Source organism: Hyperolius riggenbachi, chromosome 8 (genome assembly GCF_040937935.1).
Source record: "Hyperolius riggenbachi isolate aHypRig1 chromosome 8, aHypRig1.pri, whole genome shotgun sequence".
NCBI lineage: Eukaryota > Metazoa > Chordata > Amphibia > Anura > Hyperoliidae > Hyperolius > Hyperolius riggenbachi.
This window is the reverse complement of record NC_090653.1, coordinates 105,337,859-105,355,129: the sequence shown is the minus strand read 5'-3', so window position 1 is coordinate 105,355,129 and position 17,271 is coordinate 105,337,859. Positions and strand designations below refer to the sequence as shown.

Below are 17,271 nucleotides of genomic sequence, written 5' to 3'. Positions count from 1 at the left end.
AACGGAATACCTTGGGGTGTCTTCTTTCTAAAATGGGGTCACTTGTGGGGTTCCTATACTGCCCTGGCATTTTAGGGGCCCTAAACCGTGAGGAGTAGTCTAGAAAACAAATGCCTCAAAATGACCTGTGATTAGGACGTTGGGCCCCTTAGCGCACCTAGGCTGCAAAAAAGTGTCACACATGTGGTATCGCCGTACTCAGGAGAAGTAGTATAATGTGTTTTGGGGTGTATTTTTAAACATACCCATGCTGGGTGGGAGAAATCTCTCTGTAAATGGACAATTGTGTGTAAAAAAAATCAAACAATTGTAATTTACAGAGGTATTTCTCCCACCCAGCATGGGTATGTGTAAAAATACACCCTAAAACACATTATACTACTTCTCCCAAGTACGGCGATACCACATGATTGCCACTTTTTTGCAGCCTAACTGCGCTAAGGGGCCCAAAGTCCAATGAGTACCTTTAGGATTTCACAGGTCATTTTTGTTTCAAGACTACTCCTCACGGTTTAGGGCCCCTAAAATGCCAGGGCAGTATAGGAAGCCCACAAATGACCCCATTCTAGAAAGAAGACACCCAAACGTATTCCGTTAGGAGTATGGTGAGTTCATAGAAGATTTTATTTTTTGTCACAAGTTAGCGGAAAATGACACTTTGTGAAAAAAAACAATTAAAATCAATTTCCGCTAACTTGTGACAAAAAAATAAAAACTTCTATGAACTCACCATACTCCTAACGGAATACCTTGGGGTGTCTTCTTTCTAAAATGGGGTCATTAGTGGGGTTCCTATACTGCCCTGGCATTTTAGGGGCCCTAAACCGTGAGGAGTAGTCTTGAAACAAAAATGACCTGTGAAATCCTAAAGGTACTCATTGGACTTTGGGCCCCTTAGCGCAGTTAGGCTGCAAAAAAGTGGCAATCATGTGGTATCGCCGTACTCGGGAGAAGTAGTATAATGTGTAATTGTATAGAACACTCTCCGGCGCTGGAAATGGTTACTATTCTACAAGCTGCGTGTTGCATGGAGGGAAGTAGTATAATGTGTTTTGGGGTGTATTTTTACACATACCCATGCTGGGTGGGAGAAATACCTCTGTAAATGACAATCTTTTGATTTTTTTACACACAATTGTCCATTTACAGAGTTATTTCTCCCACCCAGCATGGGTATGTGTAAAAATACACCCCAAAACACATTGTACTACTTCTCCCGAGTACGGCGATACCACATGTGTGGCACTTTTTTGCACCCTAACTGCGGTAAGGGACCCAAAGTCCAATGAGTACCTTTAGGATTTCACAGGTCATTTTGAGAAATTTTGTTTCAAGACTACTCCTCACGGTTTAGGGCCCCCTAAAATGCCAGGACAGTATAGGAACCCCACAAATGACTCCATTTTAGAAAGAAGACACCCCAAGGTATTCTGTTAGTAGTACGGTGAGTTCATAGAAGATTTTATTTTTTGTCACAAGTTAGCGGAAATTGATTTTTATTGGTTTTTTCTTCACAAAGTGTCATTTTCCGCTAACTTGTGACAAAAAAAATCTTCTATGAACTCACCGTACTACTAACGGAATACCTTGGGGTGTCTTCTTTCTAAAATGGGGTCATTTGTGGGGTTCCTATACTGTCCTGGCATTTTAGGGGCCCTAAACCGTGAGGAGTAGTCTTGAAACAAAATTTCTCAAAATGACCTGTGAAATCCTAAAGGTACTCATTGGACTTTGGGCCCCTTAGCGCAGTTAGGGTGCAAAAAAGTGCCACACATGTGGTATTGCCGTACTCAGAAGTAGTATAATGTGTTTTGGGTTGTATTTTTACACATACCCATGCTGAGTGGGAGAAAAATCTCTGTAAATGGACAATTGTGTGTAAAAAAAAATTAAAAAATTGTCATTTACAGAGATATTTCTCCCACCCAGCATGGGTATGTGTAAAAATACACCCCAAAACACATTATACTACTTCTCCTGAGTACGGCAATACCACATGTGTGGCACTTTTTTGCAGCCTAACTGCGCTAAGGGGCCCAAAGTCCAATGAGCACCTTTAGGCTTTACATGGGTGCTTACAAATTAGCACCCCCCCAAAATGCGAGGACAGTAAACACACCCCACAAATGACCCCATTTTGGAAAGTAGACACTTCAAGGTATTCAGAGAGGGGCATGGTGAGTCCGTGGCAGATTTCATTTTTTTTTGTCGCAAGTTAGAAGAAATGGAAACTTTTTTTTTTTTTGTCACAAACTGTCATTTTCCGCTTACTTGTGACAAAAAGTAATATCTTCTATGAACTCACTATGCCTCTCAGTGAATACTTTGGGATGTCTTCTTTCCAAAATGGGGTCATTTGGGGGGTATTTATACTATCCTGGAATTCTACCCCCTCATGAAACATGTCAGGTGGTCAGAAAAGTCACAGATGCTTGAAAATGGGAAAATTCACTTTTTGCACCATAGTTTGTAAACGCTATAACTTTTACCTAAACCAATAAATATACACTGAATGGGTTTTTTTTTTTATCAAAAACATGTTTGTCCACATTTTTCGCGCTGCATGTATACAGAAATTTTACTTTATTTGAAAAATGTCAGCACAGAAAGTTAAAAAAAATCATTTTTTTGCCAAAATTCATGTCTTTTTTGATGAATATAATAAAAAGTAAAAATCGCAGGAGCAATCAAATAGCACCAAAAGAAAGCTTTATTAGTGACAAGAAAAGGAGCCAAAATTCATTTAGGTGGTAGGTTGTATGAGCGAGCAATAAACCGTGAAAGCTGCAGTGGTCTGAATGGAAAAAAAGTGGCCGGTCCTTAAGGGGGGTAAAGCCCTAGGTCCTCAAGTGGTTAACCAACATAAAAATATTTTTGGCTTGAGTTGTACCACAAGAGTCACATGTTTGTGCATGGTACAAATGATGACAGAGCTGCTGCAGGTCCAGGGTGCTGACTCACCAAGTAAAGGAAGTATCACGGGATAGTTGTATGGCATCACAAACAGGTTGACACAGGTAAGGGTGGTGCTTGCTTTCAAATACCCAAACGGGTGTCCAATTTCACTGTACTTTCCACTATTAAGCACATAAACCTGCAAGGTAATAAAAACATAATGGGCATTTAAAACTTGAGTCTATAAGGTAAGCAAGTAAATATTATGCTTAAAGGACACCTGAAGTGAGAGGGATATGGAGGATGTCATATTTATTTCCTTTTAAAGCATGCAAATTCTCCTGCTGAACCTCTGCCTCGAATACTTCAAGTCACAGACCTGAACAAGCACATGCAGATTAGGTGTTTGACTGAAGTTTAAAGCAGACCTGAACTCAGAACTTCCTCTCAGCTCTAAAAGATACACAACAGCATAATAATCTTTAAAGAAAAACATTTGTTACAGCAGATACAAATTCTGTAATAAGTCTGCATTGTGCCTACTTCCTGCTTTCATGGAAGCAGACATATTGTTAGCCCTGTGTTTATTGTTATCCTGTGTTTACCAATTAGGTTCTCTGCCGTGGCAGTCAGCTGACACAGGTGAGAGATCAGATTACAACTTGTGATTAGTCACAGTTGAGGGGGAATTAGACAGGCTAAATGATTTAAATACATACAATGTGCATTTCTCTATGCTTCTGTCCTGTGCAAGAGTTCGGGTCCACTTTAACTGGATTTGCCACATGCTCATTTCAGGTGGGCGATTAAGCCACTACTGATGCATGGACAAGCGGCAGGAAGCCAGGCACCTGGTATTTAAAATAAAATATGGCAGCCTCCATATCCCTCTAATGTCAGGTTACCTTTACTGCCAAACTAAAACCAAAACTGAACAGGGTATAATGATTATTAATGATGATTTATATAGTGCTATCATCTTCCGTGACACTGTACAAAAAAACTAATTAGGGTACATAAAAATACAAACATTAGTACATGACACAGAACTGGTAGTTTGTAATAGCAACAAATGTACAACGATTAACAAATCATACGACATCAAAAGGGACAGTGCCCTGCCTTTGTGAGGTTACAATCTAAAGCCTCATACACACGTATGCCTTAGGAGACGCTGCAGGGCTGAGGCTGTACAGACATGTTGCTAGCCTGCAGGCAGGCGACGGGCTGATGGTGTGGCGCAGGAGTGACGTAGCACGGTGGGCAGGGAGGACAACACTCTCAATGAGAGGTGAATTGATTCGCCAGGCTAATCGCTGGCCGTGGCATTGGGGGCACTGCACACACACTAGATTGCCACAACTTCTACATTACAGTAATTCACTGAAAGTATGTGTGATTGGCTGCAAGATCTCAACTCTAGTAACAGCAACTCTAGTAACAGCAAGTAAAAACAAGAAGTCTTACATCTGTGTGTATAGGTTTACAGCTGCAGCAAGCAGTTATGCAAAGGATTTTTCATGCCCCGGTGTCACCGTGAGTGCCTGTACCACGACACAGAGGCATGTAGCAGCATCACTACATGCGCCTGAGTCACATGGTACAGACGCTCGGGGTGACGTGAGAGGAGGCCAGGATTTGCACTGGGTGATTCAAAGATACGCACAAGCATGCCGGGGGACACACATGTATACAACTGGGATACCGCATCCGCATAACTTCCAATTTAGATTTCAGCAGGAAATCTATTGGAAATCGGTGTGCAGTATATGGGCAGGCAATAGATTTCTCTCTGATCAGATAGGGATTTATCTCATAGTTAATCTGGTGGCAGATTGAGTGATGTATGGCCTGGGCCCACTAATACAGTTGTATCCGCTTCTGTCTGCTTTTCAGCATCTGTAACATTGATGTGTTGCTGAAAAGTGAATACAACTGTGTTAGTGGGCTCAGGCCTTTAGTGTAGTGCAAGTGAACTGCTTAGATGGTGTGAGGCTCCCTGCACACTGCATGCAATTCTGATTTTTAATCGGTTTTTACTTCCGATTCTGTTTTTTAATCGTACTGCATGCTGCATTTTTTCCTCCGTTTTTCTGTTGATTACATTCAGGGAAAATCGGAATTGCAAATCGGAAACGGAATCGCAAAACTGATTTGCAGTGTGCAGGGAGCCTGAAAATGTATTTGAAATGAGGTTTGGGGTGCAGCGTTCACAAATCAATGTACGGTTGTCATGTTTGCAATTTGACAAATTTTAAATCACCTGCCATGTTTGGAAAATCAAAGTGAGCTGCAGAATGAAACGCAAAAGGATCATTTGCAATAACAGTAAATTACACGTGTGATAAACATTATTTTCGAGAGTTAAGCTCTCCTTTAAAGGTTAAATGCTAAACATCTGAACAGACTTCAGCTTGATGCAACACCACCATGTAACACCTCCCACCACACCAGCCGGCACGCAGCAGTAGTGGTGGTGTCACTAGGATATGTGTGACAGAGATGCAGCGAGTATTTTCAGCACGGTGCTGCTAAACCATTGTATCTCAGCGGAAGGAATTTAAAGCGGACCCAAAGCAAACATTTTTTTAATTCAAAATACTTAGTTGCACTATTCTGACACATACAAAGATAAATAAACACTCATTCAAGCCTGTGAGCATTTCAGTGCATGCTTTTCACCCTTCTCTTTTTATAACTAGAGTTATACAGGTGGCAGCCATTAGCAATTCCTCCTTTGCTGGACACCATCTACTCCAACAGTTTGCCGGATTCTGTCCCGGCAATATGAAAGGAAGGGAGGGGCTTCTCCACTAAATGTAAAATATTTTATATTTGTCATCATGTAGCTGAAAAAAGGCTGCTATTTATTATTACAAGTTAGAAAATAGATTTTATTTCTGAAATCTTGAATTTTAAATTTGGGTCCACTTTAAAGGAGATCCATTGCCATACATTAACAAATGGATAGGCGCTTCTTACATGGGGAGGAAGGGCAACCAGTCATATCTTATTACAAGAAACGTTACACTTTATTCGGTTACTACTGACAACACAAATAACTGTATTGCAACCTTCAGCTGGTGAGACTGTCTTTTAGGTTTCTGCTTTCTAGCTGTTCCACCCCCCCCCCATATTGCCAGAGTGCTTAATGATGAGGGTGATAAAACAAGTGTGGCCAGCATGGTCTCTACAAGTGTGGATACTACAACCTCTGTTTTTTGGGATGGGAGCAGCCAGTTAGCAGAGAGTGGGTAAGGAGCTGGGGGCCCGAAAGGTCATGGGCTCTCGAGCATGCTACAGGGTTTGCTCCCAAAATAAAGCAGGGCTGTGGGTCGGAGCAATTTTGGGTAGTCAGAGTTGGAGTCAGTGATTTCATTAACTGAAGAGTTGGAGTCGGATTATTTCTGTACAAAATCCATAGCCCTGTTACGTATTAGAATAAGGAGTCAGAGACGAGGAGTCGGAGCCATTTTGGGTACCTGGAGTCGGAGGTTTCATAAACTGAGGAGTTGGAGTCGGAAGATTTTTGTACCGACTCCACAGCCCTGAAATAAAGCCTGAAATACCCATAGTTATGAAAGCACTAAAGGAAAAGCAGTGATGTAACAAGAGGGACGCCAAATGTGACACACAGTAGCTTTAAAATGTAAATTAGGGTGACTAACCTCCAGTTGCGTAGATTGCTCATAACGTTACAAAAACAATCTTTGGTGAACTGGCTAGTAATCTGCTTATGGTTTGTGAAACAAGCGGCTTTGTTTACATGCAATTAGGAACCTCGCCTGAGCACATCTGGTTTGTATATATCCATTTACAGCTTGCTTTCACTTTTACTATGGTATCATTTATCGTTGAGGAAGCCAAGCTGTTAGCATGTATAGCTTCCCATCCAGGGGGAAAAAAAAAAACAAAATTTCCTAACAGGCCATATTTCACAAGAAATACCAGCTTCTATTTAAAACAGTTTATTCCTCGCTCAGGAAATTTCTGGGAAAACAGTTAAAGAAGAACTCTAATCTAAGCTACTGTAGACGAGAAAAAAAATATTTTCTTCAGATTCTAGCAACAGGGATTGCAGATGAGAGGTACGTGTGTACACACACACACACACACACACACACACACACACTTGAATCCTGTTATGTAAAATTCCATACACTGTCCAAAGACTGTTCTTCTGAAACTGCACTCATGTTATTTGGTTGGTTTTAGAAGTACACATTGCTTTGTAGAGTTTATCAATAATGTCAGGACCATTCACAGTAAAGATACATACACGCTAATTTTTACTGCCCACTCGTGATCACTTTTGGTGACTACTTAGCATGTATGTACAGAGAATCAAAGGTTAGGGACCTTGATCGCTTGTGTGACAGTTCAAAGTTAAGTGCTGTACAGGTGCGCAACTATACTACAAGCTAACTACACATTCTGTTCTGATGGACCAGGGAGAAGACAATGCACAGTACACTACAGAGTGGGAGTGGTAAGGGGGGAGAACACTGGGTTTGGCTTGCCTTCAGCCGAGATGATCAGGCACTTGAGATCTTATACAATACACTACCGTAGGTTATTGGCAAAGATGCCCCTGGCCCGCTGGCCAATAAACCATTTAGCATGTGCAAGAGGCTTTAGTTTGGCCAGTTCATGATGCATCAATAAGCAGGTAAAATGGGAGCTATTCTGCTGGAACTTAAAATTTACTGATACCAATGCTGCTCACTTGCCTTTGTTAATTAAGAAGGGTGCTTGAGTACCGAAAATCAGTAACATCTAAGGGGCATCTAGAGGCTTCCCCTACTGAGGTTAGCAAGTTTTTTTTGTTTTTTATTTAACATTACAGGTGTACTTTAAGCATATGTAATGCAAGGGCGCAGTCCATTTCATATACAGTATATGATGAAGCAACTAGGCACTGTGGGAAAGTGAAGTCAATCCCGAGTCAAAACTTGGGTTCCAAATAAGATACTGACTTAAAGAGAGAGAAGCCTAAAGATCCTATTGAGTCTTCTCTCGGTGGTCCAATTGGCCCCCTTGCTGAGTGCACCCCCCCATCTCATCCGGGACATGCAGCTCCTCTTCATGCAGCGTGGCCGCGTGAGCCCACGCATGAGCAGTAGCACAGAGCCCGCGGCTCCAGCTTACTGCACGTGTGGGTGGGCTCACGCGGCTACAATGCACGAAGAGGAGCTGCGCAGCCCCAATGCAATTAGCGACAGTGTCTTGTCGCTGATCTTCCAGGAGGCTGTGCCCAGTGACAGAGGACATCAGACCAGGGAGGGAAGCCTCAATAGGATCTCGAGGCTTACCTATCTTTACGCAAGTATCTTATTTTAGTACCCAAGCTTAGGTTAGGCACCACCAGGGGGTTTAAATAGTACCTAAAGCCAAATAGAGCCTGTAATAACAGGCTCTGTCGAATGATGGAGGACTGAGGGGGTGTCACAGGATTAGATATTCACCTGTCTTGACGTCTTCCCTTCAGATGGGCGATTGGATGATAAGAGAATCGAGCAGAAAATTAAATGGCTAATAGATCGCGCGCCAAATTGAGCAAAACCTAACGTGTATTCCCAGCATTAGTGTACACATAATCTGGATTTTGCAGGATATCACTAGGATACATACAGTCCTGTCATTTGCTAGCCAAGCTTGATACAATGACTATTTACAATATACAGCAGGCTGCACTACATACACACATATATACACATACAAATGGTGGCACCACATACATTGGTACACACACTAGATGTGCCTCAATGTCGGTAGACTCGCCTTCAGTGATTCAAAGAGTAAAAAGGGCGCAGGAGGCACCCTGTTAAAGTATAACTGTCAGGCATAAAATGAAAAATCAATTCTTTATTTTTATCTGGTAAACAAGTAATAGGGATGCTAACCAGGCAATCCAAAAGTTAAAATCACTATTACTTTTCTTGCTGATAAATGATCATTCCCCAGTTTACCTGACTCTTATTTGGTACACAAAAAGGAAGTTGCAGGGTATTGTTAAATGTTGCAATTAACGGCTATAAAGGTAATTTGGGCGTCTAAGGGTTATGGCTGCTGTTTACAGTTTAGAGCGACTTATAGCCGCAAACATGGCTTTCAACATTGCCACTTATGGCAGCGAAAATATCAGGGTTTAGGAGGTGGGAGTCTTCAATGTTAGGAGTGTAGTGGGGTTCTTAGAGATTAAGGTTAGACTCCAAAGTAGAGGTTTAAGGTTAGGCACGGGAAGGGTGGGGAGTTAAGGTTAGGCACCACCAGGGGGTTTAATGAGTACCTAAAGCCAAATAGAGGCTTTAATGACAGGCTCTGTCAAATGATGGAGGACTGTGGGGGGTGTCACAGGGTTCAATATTCACCTGTCTGGACGTCTTCCCTTCAGATGAGCGATTGCTCCACCTCTCTCTCAGAACAGGCCCTAGCGATTTTTTTCAAACTCGCCACCAAGACTGGCCATACCCCCCTGCGTGCCTGCAGCCCGCCCCAGCCTGATTGGTGGCTGCAGAGCTGGGGGCATGCAGGCGGAGGTTTCCGAAAACCTTCGGAAACATGGTCGCCCCTCCACTGCTGAGGGTGGCGGAGCATCTCCTCTGCCCCAAAGATGTCCGGACAGGTACGTAATGAACCCCGCAACCCCCCCCTCCCCCTCTCATTTGAGGCTATTTTGTTTTTAACCTCATATACTTTTTAAGGTTAGTGACAGGGATGGGGGAGGTTGGGAACGGGAGAGGGAGGATTCTGTGTGAGTAGGGTTAGGTTAGGTCATAGTACAATACTTGTAAAGATTATATTTTACCCTTAATACCTGTTTGACTGAGTGGACTCTTCACCTAATCAAATTCTGACTCAAGTGTTCCCTGGTCAGCACAATGACCTTACTACCAGGCTGAATGTGCAAGTTAAAAACATAATTTTAGTCATATCATGCTTGCTATATTAAACTACCATCTTCAGAGTGTACTAAGATGTGGAATTAAGCAGCCGGTCCCAAAACCTCAGCACCTTTCCAATCCTCCTCCCATCTCTTAGAAATAACATGGTACAGACCTGCCAGCAGGTGTGAGGTGACTTCCGTTCCAAGATATACTGAGTTAATGGAGATGGCTCTAGCTCATACTTGTCAAATGGTAGCTTATCGATAACCATGGGCTCACAGTCAAGGCAAGAGAATCTCACCACAGGATGGGATGTACGAGGAGGCTGCAACACAAAAACACACACTTAGTGGTCTATTCATAATGAGAAAAAAAAAAAAAATCTTAATTCATCATATATTCCCCATTATGATTCCATAACTATGCCCGGTTTACAAAGCAGCACAAGTGCAAAGTATGACTTGTAACCTTACACAGTGTATGAGCCCTTCTGTATCAAGTGATGTTTGTTTACATCATGTGATGAATACTAAGCATTGATAGGGCAGAGGTTTCCCTAGGACTCTCCACCCTTTCATTATACATAACAGAAATAATATACCGTATATGCCGGCGTATAAGACGACTGGGCTTACAAGACGACCCCCCAACTTTTCCAGTTAAAATATAGAGTTTGGGATATACTCGCCGTATAAGACTACCCCTCTTCCAACGCACACAAAATAAATATTAAAAAACATCATATACTGGTGCTGTACTGTGGTACCCAGTATATAACCGTATATATGTGAATGACTGGTTGGATTGGTTAACTCTCCCTCTCCCACTCTCTAAGCGGATTGGTCAGCTCTCCCTCTCTCCCTGTTTATCAGAGAGGTATGGAAGAATAGATCGCTCTGTGCCCATAAAGCATGCCTCCCACACCCTTCTGGCCCACCCTTGTATCCTATTTACTTCCTCTGCCTCTCAGATCGCGCACATGCGTACCTGCGCGGATTCACTACAGTCCTCAGCAGCATCAATGACACCCGGCGTATAAGACGACCCAACTTTTTAGAAGATTTTCAAAGGTTAAAAAGTAGTCTTATACGCAGGAAAATACCGTATGCATGTGCGACTGATCAAATGTCTTCCCATTTATGGTACCCATACATGTAAAATAAGAACAACCATTAGGATCGTCTTAATAATTATTCCTTCTATGCAGCTAAATGCACATTTTGATAATTTCTTGTTAAAACAAAACAAAACTAAAAATACTGAATATTGAAATCCACTGAAATGTATTGAAAAGGTAAAGATTTCTTGTGGGAAAGGGGTATCAGCTACTGATTGGGATGAATTTCAATCCTTGGTTACAGTTCCTCTTAAAGTACTTAAATATCAAACTTCAATCAAATCACTGGACCAGCTAAAACTTTGATATGGCGTTTTTGCTAATTAAACGGTATATGCTGTAATCTCTTCTAATGGACTACATTTTGACATTAGGCCTTTATACAATTCTTTCATGGTATGTTCTCCATTGTGAAAGTCTAAATGTTAAAATGCCCTGCAGAAAAAATGGAAACAAATAAAATGGCCTTTATAAATTGTGTATGGTCAATATAATTGCATTTATAATTACTACATTAACCAGAGCTGCACATTTTTTCTTTAGCATTTGGCTAGGACTTGATATCTTAAATGATCTCTTCCAGTAATAGACAAGTTCTTCTGATGGTTACAGCTGACAAGTAGGCCAAAAATAAATCTGTCAATTAAGTATAAAATCCTAAGATGAAGACTTTCTTCTTCTGAAAATGCATTCTAATACGAGTTCACACAAAGCTGCTGGTGGCACTTATTTCAATCACAGTTCAGCAGAGAACATACTTGTGATGATGTAAACAAACCTGGAACACACAATCAGTCCACTGGCAAATTTCACCTGCATCCTGAAAGGCACTTACCAAGGTTGGAGAGTTCTGATCAGGCCAGAAAGACTCAGGAATTGGCCAATGACCAACAGGGACACCAGTTTTTGGGTTGGGCCGTACATAGATAAGCTTATGACAGCTATGCCAAGTTTGAGCAGCAAAAGAATTGGTGGGTCTGAGTGAATCTGGAAGTCCATCTAGAGAATATAAAAAAAAAAACATACAATTTTTGAGAGTTGCAAAAGAACAAGCTTTTGTCACAGAGATGGCATCAAGTACTCAACAACAAATGTATTCTGCTCCCTTTGCACAAAGCAGGTAATGAGGTGATATATATGAGAAGAGCGGCTGGTGCCCAGCAAGGGTAAAAACAGCCGACAGTCAGCAGTTTTGTGCTCCAGGAGCTGGCATGCAAGTTTTAGGCCCCAATTTGCTTACAGCAGGGAAATGTTTGAAGACTTGATACAGATCCAAATGATCAGCTCTCCTTACATGTAACCAAAGATGACAGTAAAGAATGACGCATTCCGAGAGCTAGTTGGTTAAGCAGTGCATAATAAAATAAGGACATAAGGTTTAATTCTGACTTGGTTCATACTGAATGAATAAAGAAAATAATTTATTATGCTGATGAGCAGTTTACACTACACAGCAATGCCACCAGTGTGATGAATCCTAATTACAGGGTATCATTGCAATAATATGTTAGCACCCATTCACATTGTGTGCAGTATGACACATGGGCCCGTATGCAATTCCCTTCTTCTCCTGAGTTTTCTCCTAGGTGATATTTTTAAACTTGGTAAGAAAGAAAATATTCAAAATAATTTTGATATCACGTTTTCACCAACTTTTGGTACTTTTTTAGTTGAAAAGTGTCAGAAAAATTATTTTAAATGGAAGATGAAAAATTATATCCTAGGTGAAAAAGTGAATTGCATATGGCCCATTGAGTAATTAAGAGAATAGAAAGCAATGTTTGACATTCTCCCTAGCTTGGTCACAAAGGGTTAAGAGGCACCCAGATGAATATAAAACTAGGTTAAAAACGACTAAAATGGAGGAAAAAAAAAAAAAAAAAAAAAAAAAAAAAAGGGATGGCTTACCTCTGTGACGACACTAATTTGATGTAACAAAGATATTTTAACCTGCCAGTGCAGGATAAACTATCTTTGTTATCAAATTAGCGTTGTCACAGACGTAAGCCATCTCTCTTATTTACAATTTACCGTATTTTACGCCGTATAAGACGCTCCGGAATATAAGACGCACCTACTTTTAGTGGGCAAAAACCAGGGAAAAAAAATATATATATACTAAACCTGGTGCGTCTATATTCCAGAAGCATCTTGTAAATTTTCTCCCCCAATTAATGTCCTCCAGTGTCCCCATGTGTCCTTAGGTATCCCCAGTGTGGTCCTCAGGTGTCACCTTTGTGTACTTAGGTGTCCCCCATGTGTCCTCAGTGTGGTTCCCATGTGTCCTCAGTGTGGTTCCCATGTGTCCTCAGGTGTGTCCCCTTTGTGCCCTCAGGTGTCCCCTTTGTGCCCTCAGGTGTCCCCTTTGTGCCCTCAGGTGTCCCCTTTGTGCCCTCAGGTGTCCCCTTTGTGCCCTCAGGTGTCCCCTTTGTGCCCTCAGGTGTCCCCTTTGTGCCCTCAGGTGTCCCCTTTGTGCCCTCAGGTGTCCCCTTTGTGCCCTCAGGTGTCCCCTTTGTGCCCTCAGGTGCCCCCCTTGTGTCCTCAGGTGCCCCCCTTGTGTCTTCAGGTGCCCCCCTTGTGTCTTCAGGTGCCCCCCTTGTGTCTTCAGGTGCCCCCCTTGTGTCTTCAGGTGCCCCCCTTGTGTCTTCAGGTGCCCCCCTTGTGTCTTCAGGTGCCCCCTTTGTGTCATCAGGTGCCCCCTTTGTGTCCTTAGGTGTCCTCCATTTGTCCTTAGGTGTCCCCGTGTCCCCAGCTCCTTGTGTGGTCCACTCCCAGTGATAGTAATTTGTGTTGCAGTATATTGTATATGTAACAATGTGCCGCGCTGTGTGCCCCTGGCTCCTTGTGTGGTCCGCCTCTTCTCGCTCGCCTCCCGGCTAGTTCCGCTACCCCCCGCCTGTGTCTGCTACCCCCCGCCTGTGTCTGCTACCCCCCGCCTGTGTCTGCTACCCCCCGCCTGTGTCTGCTACCCCCCGCCTGTGTCTGCCTCCCGCCCGCTTTTGTCCGCTACCCCCCCCCCCCGGTTGTGTCCACTTCCCCCCCCCGAGTGTCAGCATAGCGGCAGTCTTACCATTCCAGCCGCTCACCTCGATCGCAGACCCGGTCTCCTCTCTGTCGCACCTCTAGTGTTTGGCTTCTGCAATGCGCGTCATCACATCAGTGAAGCCAAACACTAGAGGTGTGACAGAGAGGAGACCGGGTCTGCGATCGAGGAGAGCGGCTGGAATGGTAAGACTGCCGCTATGCTGACACTCGGGGGAGAAGTGGACACAAGCGGGGAGTAGCGGACACAAGCGGGCGGGAGGCGGACACAAGCGGGCGGGAGGCGGACACAAGCGGGCGGGAGGCGGACACAAGCGGGCGGGCGAGCAAGAAGAGGCGGACCACACAAGGAGCCAGGGGCACACAGCGCGGCACATTAAACACAAATTACTATCACTGGGAGCGGACCACACAAGCAGGTAATGCAGGGAATCTCCGACGTTGCAGCGGTTCGTATCGGCGGGTGTTAGTATGTCGGGGATTCCCTGCATTTGGCGTATAAGACGCAGGGACTTTTTCTCCCCATTTTGGGGAGAGAAAAAGTGTGTGTCTTATACGGCGAAAAATACGGTAGTTGTTTGTAACTTAGTTTTATGTTTATCTGGGCACCTCTTAACCCTTTGTGCATTTGAAAAGTCTCCCCGACCCCCCCCCCCCCCCCCCCTGTGGAGGAACAGTGGTACCTCACGGCCCCACTGCAGTTAAGATCACTTTTTTCTTATGGATAGAGACTGCACCCGAAACCTTTGGGAAACAGCTGAGTAGAGACAGGTTTAGGATTCTCCATATGCTTGTTGTTGTTGCTTGCCCAGGTTGCAAGCCACCTTTGTGAGTACTACTTTTTTTGTCCACCCTATTCCTTTACCAGATACATATTGCGCTATTTGGGCTCCCGTTGTGTCTGTGTTTTCTTTTTAAGGTGCCGAACAATCTCACTCCAACCTTACTAGCTTGGTGCTCAGCTATGTGTTATCTTTCTGCTGCAGGTGTTTTAGTGTATGGAGTAGTGCAATAAAAAGCAATGTACAATGCATGCCACTGCACTTAATATCAACTATTTCAAAATTTGATGTAAAAATGCAATAGAAAACATACAGTATTTAAAGACACATAAAACATATTAAAACACACTCTAGTGAAATTTGTTATTTTACACATTTGGCTGCATTGCTATGGTTTTGCGGACTGCTGATGTATTAAGGGACAACTGACCTGAAATGGATATGGAGGCTGCCATATTAGTTTCCTTTTAAACAATGCACATTGCCTGGCTGTCCTGCTGATCCTCTGTCTCTAATACTTGTAGGCATAGACCCTGAATAAGCATGCAGATCAAATGTTTGACTTAAATTTGACTGCATTTACCGCATGCATGTCAGGTGTGTGATTGCAGACACTACTGATGCATGATAATCATCAGGATGCCAGGTGCCGGTATAGTTTAAAAGGAAATAAATATGGCAGCCTCCATATTTCTTTCAGGTCAGTTGTCCTTTAAATAAAACTTCGTAACGAAGATATCTGTGTGCTAACCGGCCTTGGACTTTTGTGAATGTGAATGGTGGCATGGCTTACCACTGTGGTTATGCACACAGGACACTAGGAATAGTGTGTCACTCTGACCCATCAACTTGCTGTGGCTGAATTACTGATTGCCAACAATGTGAATGAGGCCTTACGTATATTCATCATCTTTTCATTATCATATGGTGGCACTCCAACCACAGAACATGGCGTGGTACAGCTTCTGGTGTAGCCAGGGTGAAATCCAATAGCATATCATCTCAAAAAACTGTTTTAATTAAACACTGCAATTATAGCTAAGAATGTTCTATATCCATTCAGACTCCAGTGCTGCCCAACTATGTGACTCGCGCTCGCAGTGGAGCAAGTCAGACTCTAGATTCATGCATGTAACACACTCTTCATTCATCTCAAACCATTTCTGTTCTTTACTCTGCTGACTAGACTCATGTAATCTTCCCAATAGGCCTGACTGCTGATTCTGTAAGGGAGACAATGTGAAACGCAAGAGAAGTGGATTCTACTACACTAATGACACTCAAAGACAGAAGTGTAGTTTAGGTCGCAGAACAGTGATTTGGGGTCTCAAAGGTATCAGAAGCATGTTTTCCTCAGATATACATTGGCCTCAATTCACGGAGCAGTTTAGACGAGTCTACTGATGGTTTTTGTCTACTGATGGTTTGGTGTAAACCAGCAATCAGTCACATCAAAAGGGAATTCACTATTACCAAATGTTTTAGACCTGCTTTTAGACCTGGTCTAAAACATTCGGTTATTAGGACTAATTACCGTACGAGGTCTAAAGATACGAGTAGCTATGACATCCTTCTCCTCTGGATACAATTAAACTCCTGCATAATGAATTGAAAAAGCTCCATCCTCACATCTAAAATACCTCTCAGAAGTACTTTACAGACAGAAATCAGCTGGTCTAATCAGGAAAAGTGGGCATGGTTACTCCTTGTTTGCCTTTGTGAATTGTGTAATTCACTGAATTGTTTTAGACCAGGTCTAAAAGCATATCCAACCTCATATGGCTCTTCTGCAACTTAACCTCTTGAGGACTGCAGGGCTAAACCCCCCTAGTGACCAGGCCATTTTTAGCAAAATGTGCCACTGCAGCTTTAAGACTAAGCTGCAGATCCGCACAACAGCACACAAGTGATTTCCCCCCCCCTTTTCTCCCCACCAACAGAGCTCTCTGTTGGTGGGGGTCTGATCGCCCCCAGATTGTTTATTTTTATTTGTGCAAATATTTTTGTTCCGCTTTTTATTTAAAAAAAAAAGTGTGTTCCTTTAAATATATTCCTCCCTTCCTCCCTCCCTCCCCACAGCCAGCCAATTGTGTCGATCGGCTGTCATAGGCTTCTGCCTATGAGAGCCGATCGCTCTCCAGTGTCCCAGGGGGACAGCCGTGTCACACGGCTGTCCCCAGTACTGCGCTGCTGCCGATCGCAGCGTTGTACGGGTAAATAGACGGCGATCACGCCATCTAACAGTCTCCCGAGCGGCTAAGCGGGGGCGGAGCTCCGCCCTCCGAGAATGAGATGCGCGCGCAACGTGCGCATGATCGCATTCAAAACAGCGCCCCAGGACTTTGCGCCAATTGGCGTTAGGCGGTCCTGGGACTGCCGCCGCGGCCACGAACATCGGCGTGACGCAGTCGGCAAGAGGTTAAAGTAATGGATATCCCTCTCCTAAAGAAAGAGTAATTTATAATCATGCCTTTGTAGTACCTAGATCTCTTCTATCAGAACATTGGAGATGAAATATGTTCCTAAAGTTGAGGAAATTGTTAAAGAG

At 43.3% G+C, this 17,271-nt stretch overlaps 1 protein-coding gene across 6 annotated transcripts in view; it reads right to left on the bottom strand.

Annotated features, from left to right (window-relative positions):
- The window catches only part of LOC137529059 (integrator complex subunit 6-like), a 163,471-nt gene that overhangs the window by 43,467 nt on the left and 102,733 nt on the right, over positions 1-17,271 (bottom strand). For all 6 annotated transcript variants that reach the window (XM_068250963.1, XM_068250964.1, XM_068250960.1 and 3 more), the window contains 3 exons: positions 11,735-11,898; positions 9,955-10,107; positions 2,962-3,094 (listed from right to left, as the gene is read on the bottom strand). In XM_068250963.1, the coding sequence (XP_068107064.1) occupies positions 2,962-3,094; positions 9,955-10,107; positions 11,735-11,898 (450 nt within the window). The remainder of the gene's footprint in view (positions 1-2,961; positions 3,095-9,954; positions 10,108-11,734; positions 11,899-17,271) is intronic.